Source organism: Pongo pygmaeus, chromosome 12 (genome assembly GCF_028885625.2).
Source record: "Pongo pygmaeus isolate AG05252 chromosome 12, NHGRI_mPonPyg2-v2.0_pri, whole genome shotgun sequence".
Classification (NCBI taxonomy): domain Eukaryota; kingdom Metazoa; phylum Chordata; class Mammalia; order Primates; family Hominidae; genus Pongo; species Pongo pygmaeus.
Window position 1 is genome coordinate 89,433,300 of NC_072385.2, and position 17,887 is coordinate 89,451,186.

A 17,887-nucleotide genomic window follows, 5' to 3' on the forward strand; every position below is an offset into this window, starting at 1 on the left:
AAGTCCTAGTGTCTGGATTTCAATTCTGCTCCATGACTCCCAAGGATGGTGACTTTACCTATCTAAGCCTCAATTTCCTTCTCTGTAAAATGATCACAAAACCTTGTAAATTAGGCTTATTCTGAGCATTAAATTATCCAGGAACAGCACTTAGCACATAGAATGTGTGGGGAGAGCATGAGGCGTGGGTGTGCTAAGGAGTTTTGGTGATGAAGAAGAGGAGAGTCCACAGGCTACCAGAGAAGTTTAAAACTAACCCCTAGTTAGTCTGCTGACCATGTCTACAACTACCCAACCCACAACCCCACAACCCCACAACCCCACAACCCCATGGAGGCAAGGTGCCCTCACTCATGGTGCTTACTTCCGGAACAGATTCCAAAACATTTCATACAAATTCTGGAAAAACTAACATACATAGTAAAAAAAAAAAAAAAAAAAAAGTCTTAAAACTAAGTAGTCTATAGGAATACATTTAACAAGAGAAGTACAAGACATGTACTCTGAGAACTGCAAAACATTGTTGAAAGAAATGAAAGAACACATAAATAAATGGAAAGACATCTCATGTTCATGAACTGGAAGACTTAACATAAGATGGCTATATTCCCCAGAGTAAACCACAGATTCAATGCAATCGCTATCAAAACCCCAGCAGGCTTCTTTGCAAACATTGTCAAGCTGACTCAGAAATTCATATGGAAATCCAAAGGACTTGGAATAGTGAAACAATACTGAAAAAGAACAAAGTTGTAGGATTCTCACTTCCCGATTTCAAAACTTACTACAAAGCGCTAGTAATTCAGACAGTGTGTGGTACTGACATAAGGACAGACATATAGATGAATGGAACAGAATTGAGAGTCCAGAAATAAACCCACGCATTTATGGTCAATTGATTTTCAACAAAAGTTGCCAGACAATTCAGCAGGGAAAGAATAGTATTTTTAAACAAATGTGGCTGGAATAACTGAATAGCCACATGCAAAAAAAAAAGACATTGGACTCCTTACCTTCACACCCTGTATAAAAATTAACAAAAAATGGAACAGACAATCTAAAATGTAAGACTGAAACTATGAAACTGAGAAGAAAACATAGGAGTAAATCTTCACGACCTTGGATTAAGCAATGGTTCTTAGATACGACACTAAAGGCACAAGCAACAAAAGAAAAAAATAAATAAACTGGGCCAGGCGCGGTGGCTCATGCCTGTAATCCCTGCACTTTGGGAGGCCGAGGCGGGTGGATCACCTGAGGTCAGGAGTTCGAGACCAGTCTAGCCAACATGATAAAACCCCTGTCTCTACTAAAAATACAAAAAATTAGCTGGGCATGGTGGTGCACACCTATAATCCCAGCTACTCAGGAGGCTGAAGCAGGAAAATCACTTGAACCCAGAAGGCGGAGGTTGCAGTGAGTTGAGATTGCACCACTGCACTCCAGCCTAGGTAACAAGAGCATAACTCTGTCTCAAAAAACAAATAAATAAATAGGACATCATCAAAATTAAAAACTCTTGTGCTTCAAAAAGCACCATCAAGAAAGTAAAAAGACAACCAACAGAATGGGAAAAATTATTTGTAAATCATGTATCAAGAATATGAAAAGAGGCCAGGTGTGGTGGCTCATGCCTATAATCCCAGCACTTTGGGAGGCTGAGGCAGGAGGATTGCTTGAGACCACGAATTCGAGATCAGCCTGGCCAACATGGTGAAACCCCGTCTCTACTAAAAATACAAAAATGTGCCAGGTATGGTGATGTGCACCTGTAATCTCAGCTACTTGGGTGGCTGAGGCAGGAGAGTCGCTTGAACCCAGGAGGTGGAGGTTGCAGTGAGCCGAGATCACGCCACTGCACTCCAGCCTGGGTAACAGAGTGAGACCCTGTCTCAAAAAAAAAAAAAAAAAAAAGAAAAAGGAAAAAGAATATGTGAAGAACTTTTACAACCCAATAATAAAAAGACAACCCTATTTAACAATGGGCAAAGGGCCAGGTGCGGTGGCTCACACCTGTAATCCCAGCACTGTGGGAGGCCAAGGGGGGAGGACTGCTTGAGACCAGGAGCTCGAGACCAGCCTGGCCAACATGGAGAAACCCCATCTCTACAAAAAATACAAAAATTAGCTGGGCATGGTGGCACGTGCCTATAGTCCCAGGTACTCAGGAAGCTGAGGCGCAAGAATCACTTGAGCCTGGGCGACGGGGGTTGCAGTGAGCCAAGACTGCACCACTGCACTCCAGCCTGGGTGACAGAGTGAAACTCTATCTCAAAAAACTAAATAAATAAATAAAATAAAAATGGGCAAAGGATTTAAATAGACATTTCTACAATGCAGATACACAAATGAACTATAAGCACATGAAAAGATGTGCAATGTCTTTAGCCATTTGGCAAATACAACCAGTGAGATGCCACTTCATACCCACTAGGGTGACTGTAATAAAAAATACATGCAATAACAAGTGTTGGTGAGAATGTGGAGAAATTAGAACCCTTATGCATTGTTAATGGAAATGTAAAATTGTGCAGCTGCTTTGAAAAACAACTGGGCAGTTTCTCAAATAAACATAGATACAGATACCTACCGGGGATATATAGATACAGCATGATTCTGTTGTATAAAGTGTCCAGAATAGGCATAACCTATCTAACTGAGGCTTAGGTGGGTAAAAAGAAAGTAGATTTGTGGTTTCCAGGGGGTGGGGGAAGAAAGGGAGTGGGCCATAAGGAGTGACTGTTAATGGATATGGGGTTTCTTTTTGAGAAGATAAAAGTGTTCTGAAATTAGGCCGGGCACAGTGGCTCATACCTGTAATCCCAGCACTTTGGGAAGCTGAGACGGGTGGATCATTTGAGGCCAGGAGTTTGAGACCAGCCTGGCCAACATGGCAAAATCCTGTCTCTACAAAAATACAAAAATTAGCCGGGCATGGTGGTACATGACTGTAGTCCCAGCTACTCGGAGGCTGAGGCAGGAGAATCGCTTGAACCTGGGAGGCACAAGTTGCAGTGAGCCAAGATTGTGCCACTATACTCTAGCCCAGGCAACAGAGCAAGATTGTCTCAAAAAAAAAAAAAAAAAAAAAAAAAGTTCTGAAATTAGTAGTGATTGCACAACTCTGTGAAGATACTAAAACCACTGAATTACACACTGAAAAGGGGTGAATTTTATGGTATGTGAATTATATGTCAATTAAACTGTTATTTCAAAATAAAACTAAACTAAACCAAGGGTTCTAGGTGCCCCTAGTGACTCCAACATGACAGCTTGCATCCACTCTATCTGGCTGATGTGGTGAGCTGTGGAAAGGCACCCACTGCTCCCTGTTCTGTTAGGGTCTCCTCCCCACCTAATTGGCTCAGAGGACTCCCTTACTCACCTAAGTTTCTGCCCACTGTAGCCATAGGAGCAGCAAGAACAAGAACAAGAACACAGCTGATATGTTTTGTGAATTGTATTGTGAGAACTGATCAGGCCCCACCTCTTACTTCAGCACCCTAACCCATTTCACTCCAGCATACTGGTAGGGTTGCCAGATAAAATACAAGACACTCAATTACATTTCAATTTCAGGTAATCAATGAACAATTTTTTGGTAGCAGTATGTCTCAAATGTTGCATCATTCATTTAAAATTTAACTGGACATCTTGTATTTTTATTTGCTAAACTTGGCAATCCTACACTCTGGCCTCCACGCCATCCCTGAAACACACGAACCACACTCTCACCTCGGGACCTTTCCATTTGTTCTTCTTTCTGCCCAAAATTCTCTTCCCCCAGATAGTCACATGGTTCCCTTCTCACTTCAGGTTTTTGTCCAAACAGCATCTCATCATAAGAAGGTGTTTCCTACACACCTTATATAGAAGAGCCACTTTTACCTGGCACTCTGATGCCCCTTCCCCCTGGCATTCACCACCACCTGACACATATATATATATATATATATATATATTTATATATATTTATATATATATTTCTATATTTATATATATTTATATATATTTATATATATATTTATATATATTTATATATTTATATATATTTATATATTTATATATATTTATATATATATATTTTATATATTTATATATTTATATATATTTATATATATTTATATATATATTTATATCTATTTATATCTATTTATATATATTTATATATATTTATATATATTTATATATTGATATATTTATATATATTTATATATTTATATATTTATATATTTATATATATTTATATATATTTATATATATTTATATATTTATATATATTTATATATATTTATATATATTTATATGTATATTTATATATATTTATATATTTATATATATATTTATACATATTTATATATATTTTTATATATATTTATGTATTTATATATATTTATATATATTGATATATATATTTATACATATATTTATATATGATATACATATTTATATATTTATATATTTATATTTTATATATATTTATATATATTTATCTATATTTATATATTTATATATATTTATTTATATATATTTATATATATTTATTTATATATTTATATATTTATTTTTATATATTTAAATATATATATTTTTATATATATTTATATATATTTTTTATATATATTTATATATATTTATATATATTTAAATATTTATTTTTTATATATATATTTATATTTAAATATATATTTTATATATATATTTAAATATATATATTTATATATAAATATATATTTTTATACATATATATTTAAATATATATATATTTAGTGGCTAATTGCCTGCTTTCCCCTCAGTATATTGGAGACTCCTTGAGGGTAAGGCTTCTTTTATTCACTACTGCGTTACCAGTGCTTAGAACAGGGCCTGGCACGGAGTAGGCAATATGTTAATATTTACTGAATGAGTAGAGAAGTGTCGTGCATGGGTTATCTCATCTAATCTTCCAAACAGTCCTATGAGACAAATATTGCCACCAACTGTGTTTCATAGATGAGACAGCTAAGACATGAAAGCCAAATAACTCATCAAGAAGCCCATTTTAGATGCAGGAGCCAGACCCCAAATGACCCACCTCCCTGAACCAGCTCACTGTCACAGGCACTGCACAGACACTGCACAGCTCACTGTCACAGGCACCATACAGCTCACTGTCACAGGTGGCAGGGCAACTTGGAGCTAGGGTGGCAGGTGTTTCTGACTCCTTCCATTTAGGGTACTCTGGGTTAGATGAAGGAAGGAGCCACAGACACATCTGAGAGTCTACATTTGCACCAGAGAGCTTAATTCTGGGATTTAATTAAGGCTTGACTATTGCCTACACAATTATTGTGCAATATAAAGTGTTTCAAATAACTATAGAGTATTTCAAATAATTAAAGACTTGATTTTGCCTACACAATTACTGTGCAATATAAAGAGTTTTAAATAACTACCTAAACCTCTATTAATGGAGAAGTCTGTGGGGGTATCTATACTCACTTTTATTTCTTCTTGAACATCAGGATTGCGGAAATTTAAATCAGGTTGCTCTTTCATAAACTGATGAAAATAACATTGGTTTCGCACTTCGTCAAAGTGCCAACTGGAGTTTCCATACACACTTAACTGGCAAACAAAGAAAACAGCACATCAGTGACATATAATGGTATTGCCCACAAATAAAGATCATTGCCCTCCCTGATCCTTTGCAGGCAGAGTATGTAAATCCTGAGCGTTTTCCTTCTACGAAGAGCAGCAGGTTAAAGTAACCCCTTCCAAATACCCCCCACCCCATTGGCCTAATGCCTCACAAACATGGTTGCAATGTATTTTTACAGTAGAGGCTGTTTGTAACAACTGCAACAGCAAACAAATGTTCTTAAACCCAAGACAAGGTCAACTTAAGGAACAGACATTACTAATGTATTTTCTTGAATCTTCTGTCCAGGATCCGAACTCTTGTTTGTGAAGAGAAGCAAAATGGTAGTCAATTTGGAAGAAAGACACATTCCGCTCATCTTGGAGCTTGAGTCCAGAGAGACTGAATATTTAAATTGTATCCCCAGAAAATTATTAGAATCCTTCACTTAAAATCTCTACCAGTCTCCAAGAATAAAAAGCAACTTCAAGTGTTGGTACTCAGCAACAGATGACGCTGTCGCTGGTCTCCTCTGTCTGGAAATGCTCACATTTATGGCCCCATGGCGTGACTCTCCTGGCTGCCCTCCCACATATCTGGCCACTCCTTAAGTCAATGCTGTAGGCCCTTGAATGTGAGAGTTTCATGGGGCTCTGTCCTAGGCCTTTTGTCCATTTCATGTTAAAGAGAACATCTGGAAAACATTTAACAACTGGGAGGTTTTACATAAATCTTTTTGAGTTGGAAGACGTAGTTACACTGAGTCCACATGTCCATGGCAACACCAGGCAGATGCTGAGTAGTAGCTGCTGCCTTTCAAGGACATGCACCCTTTCCAATTCAACACACAGCCCACCTGGACACAACCAGGGCAAGAGATTTTTAGTGTACGTAAACAATAAAAAATCAGTATCCAGAATACAAAAGGAACTGAAGAAAGCAATTTCAAAGGGATAAATAATCCAAAAGAAACTAGGGGAAAGAAACCATAAAGAGGTGTTTCACAGAAATGGACACTGAAGTGAATAAATGTAAGAAAAGATGTTCAACATCACTAGGAATTAGATAATTACTGTATTAGGAATTAGACACATCATCATTAGTAATTAAATAAATATAAAATTAAGATCGCAATGCAATATTGTTTTAAGTCTGGGCTGGGCATGGTAGCTCAAGCCAGTAATCACAGCACTTTGAGAGGCTGAAGCGGGAGGACTGCTTGAGGCCAGAAGTTCAAGACCAGCTTGGGCAACATAGCGAGACCCCATATTTACAAAAAAATAAAAAAACTCAGCCACGCATGATGGTGCATGCCTGTGGTCCCAGCTACTAAGGAGTCTGAGGTGGCAAGGATTGCTTGAGCCTGGGAGCTCAAGGCTGCAGTAAGCTATGATTGAGCCACTACACTTCAGCCTGGGTGGCAGAGTGAGACCTTGACACAAAGTAATAATAATTTTTAAATAAAAATTACAAAGTTGGGCAATACCAGGAATTAATGAGAATGTGTATTTTTTATACTTCTGTGGGGGATATAAATTGGTACAACCATTTTGATAATGAATTTGATACTATCCTGTAGAGCTGAGCATGCAACATCCTGCACAGCAATTTTACTCCTAGTTATTTACCTTAAAGAAGCCCTTGGTTGGGCATGGTGGCTCACGCCTGTAATCCTAGCACTTTGGGAAGCCGAGGTGGGCAGATCAAAAGGTCAGGAGTTCAAGATCAGCCTGGCCAATATGGTGAAACCCTGTCTCTACTAAAGATACAAAAATTAGGTGGGCGTGGTGATGGGTGCCTGTAGTCCCAGCTACTTGAGAGGCTAAAGCAGGAGAATCGCTTGAACTGGAGAGGCAGAGGTTGCAGTGAGCCAAGATCGTGCCATTGCAGTCCAGGCTGGGCGACAGAGCAAGACCATCTCAAAAAAAAAAGAAGACCTCGCACATGTACCCCAAGATAGATTAATGACAGTGTTTATAGTAACATTGTTCATAATAAAAAAAAAACGGAAGTAGCCCAACTTCCCATCAACTGAAGAGTGGATAAGTAAACCATGGATTGTTCACACAGTGAAATATACAACAATGAAAATGTATGAACCATAGCTACATGAAGCTACATGAATAAATCATGAAAAAGTTAGTTAAGAAGACTATACCTAGCATGACACTTTTCTGAAGTTCAAAATAGAGGAAACCAAAAAATAATTTTTTTAGAGTCGAAGTCTTGCAATATATGGTTATACTACAAGGTGTTTATCCATCATATACATATACGTATTTTTGAACATATTAACTATTACATTAGAAAATGTAACCTTGACTATAGTGGAGAACTAACAAAGCGATGGAAAAACTGGATGACAAAAAAGGCAGCTGTGACCATTCTATAAGCAAGAAATGATATGGTTTGAGTATGGCAGCAATTTTTAAAAGCAGACTATGGAGCTGGAATGACTAGATCCCATCTTTAGCCCTGTCATTTATTAGCTGAGTAACCTCAGTCTGCCTATCTGCAAAACAGGAATTACACCTGACTCATAGGATTATAGAGTGGATTAACTAAATTAATGAATATAAAACACTTAGCACAGAGCCTGGCACAAAGTAAGTATTTTGTAAATGTTTGCTAATGTCATTGCAATTTTAACAAGTCAGTGAACTGGAGGAAAAAATTAAAGAGGTGAAACTGCCAGGACTTGCTGACAGCCTGTTCCTCAGGCTGCATAGTGGTACCATTCACTGAACCTGGGAGATGGAAAGTTGTAGGGAGAAGATCACACATCACAAAGTTGACCTGGAAATATATCAATTCTGAGTGTCCTTGGATCACCTAAAAGTTGATGTTTAAATATTTATGGAGAAGGTCCAGAAGAGAGAAGGAGGGATTGGAGGAGGGAGGGATGATCCAGAATAAAGGCAGGAGAGAACACAAACCCGGGCAAGGGGAAGCTCTGGCCTGGGACAGAAGCAGAGCTGCCAGATGAAGTGCAGGATGCCCAGTTACATCTGAATTCAGATCAACATGCATATTGTTGAGTATAAGTATTACTCATGTGGCCAGGCACAGTGGCTTACACCTGTAATCCCAGCACTTTGGGAGGCCGAAGCGGGAGGATCACTTGAGCTCAGGAGTTCAAGACCAGCCTGGACAACAGAGTGAGGCCCTGTCTTTACAAAAAAATAAAATATTAGCTGGGCATGTTGGCACACATCTGTGGTCCCAGCTACTTGGGAGGAATAGCTGGGAGGATTGCTTGAGCCCAGGAGGCAAAGACTGCAGTGAGCCATGATCAAGCCACTGCACTCCAGCCTGGGAGACAGAGCAAGACCCTGTCTCTGAAAAATAAAAATAAAAAAGAAGGTATGGTCCACACTAAAAAATTATTTATGCACTGCTTATCCAAAATTCAGATTTAAATGGGCATTCTGAATTTTTATTTGCTAAATCTGGTCACCCCAGAAAGGAGGGATCTGGCTTCTGTTGTAAAAGGAGTGAGTAGGAAGAGGGTGGGAATGGGGCAGGCAGGCTTGATGGCTTCCGTTTTCTCTGTGAAGTCGAGTTTGCTGCTGACAGTGATAAGATGGGGTAGAGGCAGATATGATGTTTGAAAAGAGGGAGGGAAAGTTGATTGGTTGGAATTAGCAAAATTCCCAAGAAGATTGGATGGCTCAGTTCAGGTGGGGACAGTGAAGGTGTGATGTCTCCAGAGACTCGACTACTAAGGTTTAGGCAAAAAGAAAGTAGATAATTGGGTTCATTCATGGCTAGGGTCTTGTCAGACAGAGGAGACAAAAAGTCAGAAAGGCAAGGGGGGCCGGGAGCGGTGGCTTACACCTGTAATCCCAGCGCTTTGGGAGGCCGAGACAGGTGGATCACCTGAAGTCAGGAGTTCAAGACCAGATTGGCCAACATGGTGAAACCCCACCTCTACTAAAAATACAAAAATTAGCCGAGTATGATGACGCATGCCTCTAATCATAGCTACTGGTAAGGCTGAGGCAGGAGAATTGCTTGAACCCAGGAGGTGGAGGTTGCAGTGAGCCGAGATTGTGCTATTGCACTCCAGCCTGGGAGACAAAAGTAAAACTCCATCTCAAGAAAAAAAAATGCAAAGAGGTATGGATAGTAGAAAAAAGGTTATCGAACTAATGGGACATGGAATCCAAGTTGGATCGGGTAGGAAGTGAAGGAAGGGTGGAAGGAGAGAAAATAGGTTTGAATTTGCTAGAACACATCATCTCTATGATGAAATCAGAAATCTAAATAATAATTGGAAGCCTGGGTAAATAATAACTGGAAGCCTTATTTCTATTTCTTTCAGAAACTTGCCCCCTTCCCATAAACTATGTTCATTAATTTTTCCCTCAGAAGGGTTTTACTAAATCAGTTCAATCACTGCATATCTGCCTTTTACCCCTTCGTAAATCAGACAGGTTGATACTTACCCAGTTGTTGGGTGGAATGGTTTTGCCATTTTCATGGGTACAGTCATGCCAGATATAATAATCAGTATATTTTCCTGTCCGTGTCCGACTCAATTGAAACCAAATATGTTTATCACTCGTGTGGTTTGGTATGAAATCGATGATTAATTTTAAACCTAATGAGTAAAAGACATTTCAAATGCTAGGGAAAGATTGTATTAGAATAACATATGACAGGCCAGGCACAGTAGTGGCTAACGCCTGTAACCCCAATACATTAGGAGGCTAAGGTAGGAGGATTGCTTGAGCCCAGGAGGTGGAGGCTGAAGTGAGCCATAATTGCACCACTGCACTCCAGCCTGGGAGACACAGCAAGACCCTGCCTGGAAAAAAAAAAAAAAAAGGAGGGAAAGGAGAGGGGAGAAGAGGGGAGGGGCAGAAAGGAGATAGGGAAGGAAAAAGAAAAGGGGAAAGGAAAGGAGAAAGAAAAAAAGGAAAGGGAAGGGAAGGAAAGAAAGAAGGAAGGAAGAGAGGGAGGGAGGGAGGAAAAGAAATAGTATATGACAGTTAAGGAAAAGAAATGCTTTAAGCAAACATTTGAAAAAGTGCTTCTGTCAACCCTCACCCCCATCCTGCTCACTTTCCATTCAACTTACCTTTATCATGTATGGCTGCAACCAGATTCTCAAAATCTTCCATCGTTCCAAAAATGGGATCAACTTCCCGGAAATCTTCAACACCATATCTGAAATCTTTAAGGGACGATTTATAAAATGAAGTAATCCAAACCGTTTTTATATTTAAACCTGTGATGTAGTCCAGTTTATCTTGAATACCTGAAGAAAAAAGTCAAAGTCCTGAATAAATCCTACTTTGTTTTAGTTAAAGGACAAAAAATATAACAAATATGCCTAAGATAGAAATATTTACATGAAGGCAAAAATACTTAGAATTTTGTTGAATTTGAGTATAATTCAAATAGGAAGATCTAGCTCTACAAAAAAACATCAAATTAGGCTGGGTGTGGTGGTTCACGCCTGTAATCCCAGCGTTTTGGGAGGCCAAGGTGGGAGGATACCTAAGGTCAGGAGTTTGAGACCATCCTGGCCAACATGGCAAAACCCCGTCTCCACTAAAAATACAAAAATTAGCTGGGTGCGGTAGCACATGCCTGTGATCCCAGCTACCTGGGAGGCTGAGGCGGGAGAATCTCTTGAACCTGGGAGGCGGAGGCTACAATGACCCAAGATCACACCACTGCACTCCAGCCTGGGCGACAGAGCAAGACCCTTTCTCAAAAAAAAAAAAAAAAAAGAAAAGAAAAAGAAAATCAAATTAGTCATCTAGCAGTAATCGATGACCTTTAACATAGCATTAAAAAAAATCTGTGACTTACTCATATTTTATATTTAAAACCAAGACTGTGGTATTGTTCATTTATTCTACACATGGTTTTTAAGCAGCTAATCTACGCCAGCTGCTGGGCTAAATGTCAAGGAACAGAGCAGAGTAACACATGGCCCCCGTTGGTCACGTGGTCTACACTGCACTGTTCTGTCTAAGAGCCAAGTGCCACATGTGGCCACTGAGCACTTGCAGTGTGGCTGATTTGAATTGAGATGTGCTGTAAGGGAACAACATGTATTGGATTTTGAAGACCCTGTACAAAAAGAAAGAATGTAAAAATCTCATTAATATTTTTATACTGGGCCGGGCATGGTGGCGCATGCCTGTAATCCCAGCACTTTGGGAGGCCTTGGTGGGTGGATTGCTTGAGCTCAGGCGTTGGAGACCAGTCTGGGTAACATGATAAAACCCCGTCTTAAAATACAAAAAAAAAAAAAGTATATATTTTTATACTGATTATGTGTTGAAATGGTACATTGGATTAAACAGAACATATGAAAATTAATTTCACCTGCTTCTTTTTTCCTTTTTTTAATGTGGCTACTACAAAATTTACAATTTCTTATGTGGCTCCCATTGTATTTCTTTTGGGCAGTGTTGGTCTCGGAAGTGTCTGCAGGTAGGGGTGGGATGATGACCAGACTGAAGAGCTAAGGAAGAGCTGCAGAAAGTGCTTTAAGGGCATCAGGGCATTGGCCCTTGATCCCCAGGGGCAGAGGAAGCTGATGACCCCTGAGGGTAAGGACAGAGAAGGTCCAGGATGGTGTGGGCAAGGGGAATCAGAGTGAAGGGCTTCCAGGCACAGCAAAGGAAAGGAGGGAGCAAGCATAGACAGGGCATGTCTAAAAAAGGGTGAGAAGTCCAGACACAGTGGCTCATGCCTGTAATCCCAACAATTAGGAAGGCTGAGACAGGTGGACCACTTGAGGTCAGGAGTTCAAGACCAGCCTGGCCAACATGGTGAAACCCCATTTCTACTAAAAAATACAAAAATTAGCTGGGGACGGTGGTGCACGCCTGTAATCCCAGCTACTCGGGAGGCTGAGGCAGGAGAATTGCTTGAACCTGGGAGGTGGAGGTTGTAGTGAGGTGAGATTGTGCCACTGCACTCCAGCCTAGGCGACAGAGCAAGACTCCATCTCAAAAAAAAATAATAATAATAAATATAAATAAATAAGTAAATGCATCAATTAATTTATAAGGTGATAAATGTTGTCGGTGCACGGGGTCTGAGAAGGAGTGCAACTGCAACACAGAAGGTAAGTTTGTGCCAATATTTGAGGAGTCTTTGTTTCCACTCTCAGACTGCCTTTGAACTTGCTAAATTTGGACTGTTTCCCTTGTTCACTTATATAGGAACCCAGGAATTTATACAGAATAGAATTCTAGGCTTGGCTGAGAAGACATGTGGAAATGAAACTTTGTATTTGGAACTTTGTAGGATAATGAGCAGATAATATGTTTTCTCCTTCTAGTTCAGAGTCCCAAATGCATATTCAGCAACTTGAGTCTAGTATTCAATCTCCAGTAACTTTCTGTGTAATCCTGATGTGGCTTCCTAGAATCAGACTGTCAGAGGCCACACCGCAGGCTGAAGGTCACTAATTCCAAAGCACAGAGTCATTCGACACCTGGGATCTGGGCTCTTCCCCTATAACAGGCTGCTTATTTATTTATTTATTTATTTATTTATTTATTTTTGAGATGGAGTCTCGCTCTGTCACCCAGGCTGGAGTGCAGTGGTACGATCTCAGCTCACTGCAACCTCCGCCTCCTGGGTTCATGCCATTCTCCTGCCTCAGCCACCCAAGTAGCTGGGACAACAGGCGCCCGCCACCCCGCCCAGCTAATTTTTTGTATTTTTTTTAGTAAAGACGGGGTTTCACCATGTTAGCCAGGATGGTCTCAATCTCCTGACCTCGTGATCCACCCGCCTCGGCCTCCCAAAGTGCTGGGATTACAGGCGTGAGCCACCGCGCCTGGTCCGCCAGGCTGCTTATTTTTGTCTCTGTACCCCAGTTCCCCCATATGGGTAGCTGCAAGATCTCACACAGTATCAACAGGCAACAAGAAGGTTTTGATCTAAGCCAGCACAGCAACACAATATATCTTATGATGAGACACAAAGGAACATGAGGATGAAAACAAAGTGGCTGGAGAAAGTAAACAAGGGATCCCACCCCACATTTTAGGAGGAGAGAGGGCAATCACCAAAACCAGACTCAAAGCTGGAATGGGATCTTCATAATAACAACAACGAAATCCCTTCAGCCTCAAAGACAAATGCCTATGGATTGCAGGAAGTAAAACATCCCTCCAAGAACAGGTATTGGAAATGACAAACATCAGAGTTGATTGGAAACCACCATGCTTATGGGAATGTTGGACCTATCCAGAAGGAGATTATTAGGAAGGCAGGGCCAGGAAGCGGTAAACGTATCTCTGGATTTAGGGCTTTAGGTCTATTCAGTCAGAACATTGCTTTTGCTAAGCACTCAATGTGCAAAAGGCAGCAGGTAATAGGTCATGAGTCAGGGGAAAGGGAGTCACTCAAGGCAGGATTAAAGGATGCTAGAAACACATCCAAAGCCGAAGAGTCTGGGGTGGGGAGCCCATGGTCTGATTAGGGAGGCTAAAGAAAGAGTAATGAAGGCAATGGGTTTGAGCTGCACCGTGAAGGACAGATACACTCTTCTTCAATGAGTGACAATGCAGGATGATTTTTTAAAAAAGAATGATATGGCCGGATGCGGTGGCTCACGCCTGTAATCCCAGAGTTTTGGGAGGCCGAGGCGGGCAAATCACCCGAGGTCAGGAGTTCGAGACTAGCCTGACCAACATGGAGAACCCTCGTCTCTATTAAAAATACAAAATTAGCCAGGCATGATGGCGCATGCTTGTAATCCCAGCTACTCGAGAGGCTGAGCCAGAAGAATTGCTTGAACCCAGGTGATGGAGGTTGCAGTGAGCTGAGATCGTGCCATTGCACTCCAGCCTGGGCAACAAGAGTGAAACTCCATCTCAAAAAAAAAAAAAAAAAAGAGAGAGAGAGAGAGAATGATAGGAGCGTGAAAAAAAAAGCCTTCTACTAGTGATTAAGGAAAGCTGCAGGTTTCAAGAATTCATTTGTAGCATTTTAAAGATACATTAAGCCCATTCCTACTTTCCACATTCATATCATCCTGTTTTGTTTTCTTCAAACCAATTATCATTGTAAAACATTAGTTTGTTAGTTTCCTTATTTGTTTCCTATTGTTGCCTTGAACTAGAGTGACCATACCAACCAATTTGCTCAAAAGTTCCCAGTGTATGCCTGCCATCTGGCATAATTTTACTCTGAAGTATGTCCTGGTTTGAGCGATATATTGTAAGGATGTTTTACACATAACCCCCCAAGAAATTAACTTAGCTTTTAAAAAATAATTTTTCACTTTTTTTTTCTTTTTGGAGATGGGGTCTCCCTATGTTGCCTAAGCTGGCCGGCTGAGAGCTCCTGGGCTCAAGCAATCCTCCCACCTCAGCCTCCCAAGTAGCTGCAACTACAGTCATGCGCCACTACCCCTGGTTAATTCTTTACTTGTTTTATACTAATATGGACATGGTTTTAAACAATCCTTAATTCAAGTAATAACAAACGCATACTGCTACACCTTTTCTACTTCCCTTCCTTTTTTAGAATTTAAACTTTAAGACTCAGCCTATACTTTTTACAGATATCACTTGATTTTTTAAAAAATATTATTTATGCTTTATTCACTAATACACTCCCAGCCACACAGCCAAACTAGCCGCATCATATACTGGGAAAGCAATTCCCAGCTGCCGCCCTGACATATTCAACTATAAAGTCCCCAGAAACAAGACATAGATTTTAGAAGGAAGGCTGCTCTAAGAAGTTAGAATTGATGACTGAACAACTATATGTAATTAGTGGGCAATAAATTAAACAACTCGTTTGGCTCAAAGGCCTTCAGCAAATAACCCTTCAGCTAGTAAAATAACTGCTGGGTTCTGCTGAGTGATTTTCTAAGAATATCATAAACAAGGAGCAACTTGGCATGACCAGTCATAATGGAATGTGCTTACTGAACAACCCAGGCATAATTTGGTTCTGAAGAACAAAAGAACCATAAACCAATCTCATCCTGGCACCCACCCTGAACGATCTCTGGGCATGTACCTTTCAGATCTCCGTTCCCATCCTTGTTACTGTCCTTGAAAGACCTTGGGTAGATCTGGTACATGGGCCCCTCCTGCCACCAGTCTAGGCACTTTGGAGAGAGGGCAATGATGGCTATGGTGGCCGCGATGAGCACCAGCACAGAAGCCACTGTGAGCCAGAAGAGGATCTCCCGAGGTATGCGGTAGCGGGCCTGGCCAGAGAACTGGAACAGCACCTCCTTGGGCATCCCTGCATAGGGCTGGACGCCCTTGAAGTCGGGCTCCTGGGAGCCAAGGATGCTCCTGGTGCTGTGCTGCAGGTTGTCTGCTGAGCTGCCTGGATCCGCGGTCTGCTCCAGAATGTCTTCGTTATGGACAAACCCGTTGTTTGTCTGGCATCCCTTCATACTCATCTCGATGGAGTCTCTCTTGCTTTTATCTTCAGCCATGTCTCACCAACTTATGTCTTCAGAGTGCCTTCCTGCAGTAAGGGAGGTGGAAGAGTGGCTTGCTGAGTGCTTGGTCTTGTTAATGAACTTTGTGTGGTTTATAAATGAACCTGGCTGGACAAAGTCCAGCCAAGGAAGAAAGGGTAAAAGTACAGAGGTTTAAAAAAAAAAAATCGTGGGACTGGCGCGGTGGTTCACGCCTGTAATCCCAGCACTTTGGGAGGCCGAGGCGGGTAGATCACCCAAGGGCAGGAGTTTGAGACTAGCCTGGCCAACATGGCCAAACCCCGTCTCTACTAAAGGTACAAAAATTAGCCGGGCGTGGTGGTGTGCGCCTGTAATCCCAGCTGCTCGGGAGGCTGAGGCAGGAGAATCACTTGACCCCGGAAGACAGACGTTGCAGTGAGCCGAGATCGTGCCACTGCACTCCAGCCTGGGTGACAAGAGCGAGACTCCATCCCACAAAAAAAAAAAAAAAAAAAAAAAAATCTCCACTGGGCACCTTGGCTCACACCTGTAATCCCAGCAGTTTGGGAGGCTGAGGCAGGCAGGTCACCTGAGGTCAAAAGTTTAAGACCAGCCTGGCCAACATGGTGAAACCCCATCTCTACTAAAAATACAAAAATTAGCCGGGCGTGGTGGTGCATGCCTGTAATCCCAGCTACTCAGGAGGCTGAGGCAGGAGAATCACTTGAACCCAGGAGGCAGAGGTTGCAGTGAGCTGACATCGAGCCACGGCACTCCAGCCTGGGTGACAGAGGGAGACTCTGTCTCAAAAAATACAATAAATAAATAAGAAAGAAAATAAAAATAAAATGAAACTAAAAATAAATTAAAAAATTAAAAATTGGAAACAACCCAGGTAGCTATCATCAGATGGACAGATAAACAATGTGGTTATACATAGAGTGAAATATTATTCAGCTTTAAAAAGGAATGAAGGCTGGGCATGGTGGATCACGCCTGTAATCCCAACACTTTGGGAGGACAAGGCGGGTGGATCACTTGAGGTCAGGAATTGGAGACCAGCCTGGCCAACATGGCAAAACCCATCTCTATTAAAAATACAAAAATTAGGCCAGGAGTGGTGGCTCACGCCTGTAATCTCAACACTTTAGGAGGCCGAGGCCAGTGAATCACCTGAGGTTGGGAGTTCAAGACCAGCCTGACCAACATGGAGAAACCCCGTCTCTACTAAAAATACAAAATTAGCCAGGTGTGGTGGTGCATGCCTGTAGTCCCAGCTACTCGGGAGGCTGAGGCAGGAGAATCAGTTGAACCCGAGAGGCGGAGGTTGCGGTGAATGGAGATCATGCCATTGCGGTCCAGCCTGGGCAACAAGAGTGAAACTCCATCTCAAAAAAAAAAAAAAAAAAAAAATAGCTGGGCATGGCGGCACATGCTGTAATTCTAGCTACTTGGGAGGCTGAGGCAGGAGAATCGCTTGAACCCAGGAGGCAGAGGTTGCAATGAGCTGAGATAGCACCACTGCACTCCAGCTTGGGTGATGGAGTGAGACTGTCTCCAATACATAAATAAAGGACTGAAATTCTGACACATGCTGCAACATAGATGAACCTGGAGGACATTATGCTAAGTGAAATAAGCCAGACCCAAAAGGGCAAGTGTGATTTCACTTAGATGAGGTATCTGGAGTAGTAGGATTCACAGGAACAGAAAATAGAAAGGTGGTTACTGGAGGTTGGAGGAAGGGGATAATGGGGAGTTATTGTTCATTGGGCAGAGAATTTCAGTTTGGGATGATGAAAAGTATTCCTGAGATGGATAGTGGTGATGGTTGCATAACAGTATAAACATACGTA

General features: G+C 41.2%; 1 protein-coding gene across 1 annotated transcript in view; it reads right to left on the reverse strand.

The window, feature by feature from the left end:
- The window catches only part of SLC3A1 (solute carrier family 3 member 1), a 45,628-nt gene extending 29,508 nt beyond the window's left edge, over positions 1 to 16,120 (reverse strand). The window contains exons 1-4 of the mRNA XM_054473830.2: positions 15,635 to 16,120; positions 10,704 to 10,883; positions 10,069 to 10,223; positions 5,482 to 5,607 (exon numbers count right to left, since the gene is read on the reverse strand). Coding sequence (XP_054329805.2) covers positions 5,482 to 5,607; positions 10,069 to 10,223; positions 10,704 to 10,883; positions 15,635 to 16,064 — 891 coding nt within the window. The 5' untranslated portion in view covers positions 16,065 to 16,120. The remainder of the gene's footprint in view (positions 1 to 5,481; positions 5,608 to 10,068; positions 10,224 to 10,703; positions 10,884 to 15,634) is intronic.
- Between the last annotated feature and the right edge of the window lie 1,767 nt (positions 16,121 to 17,887).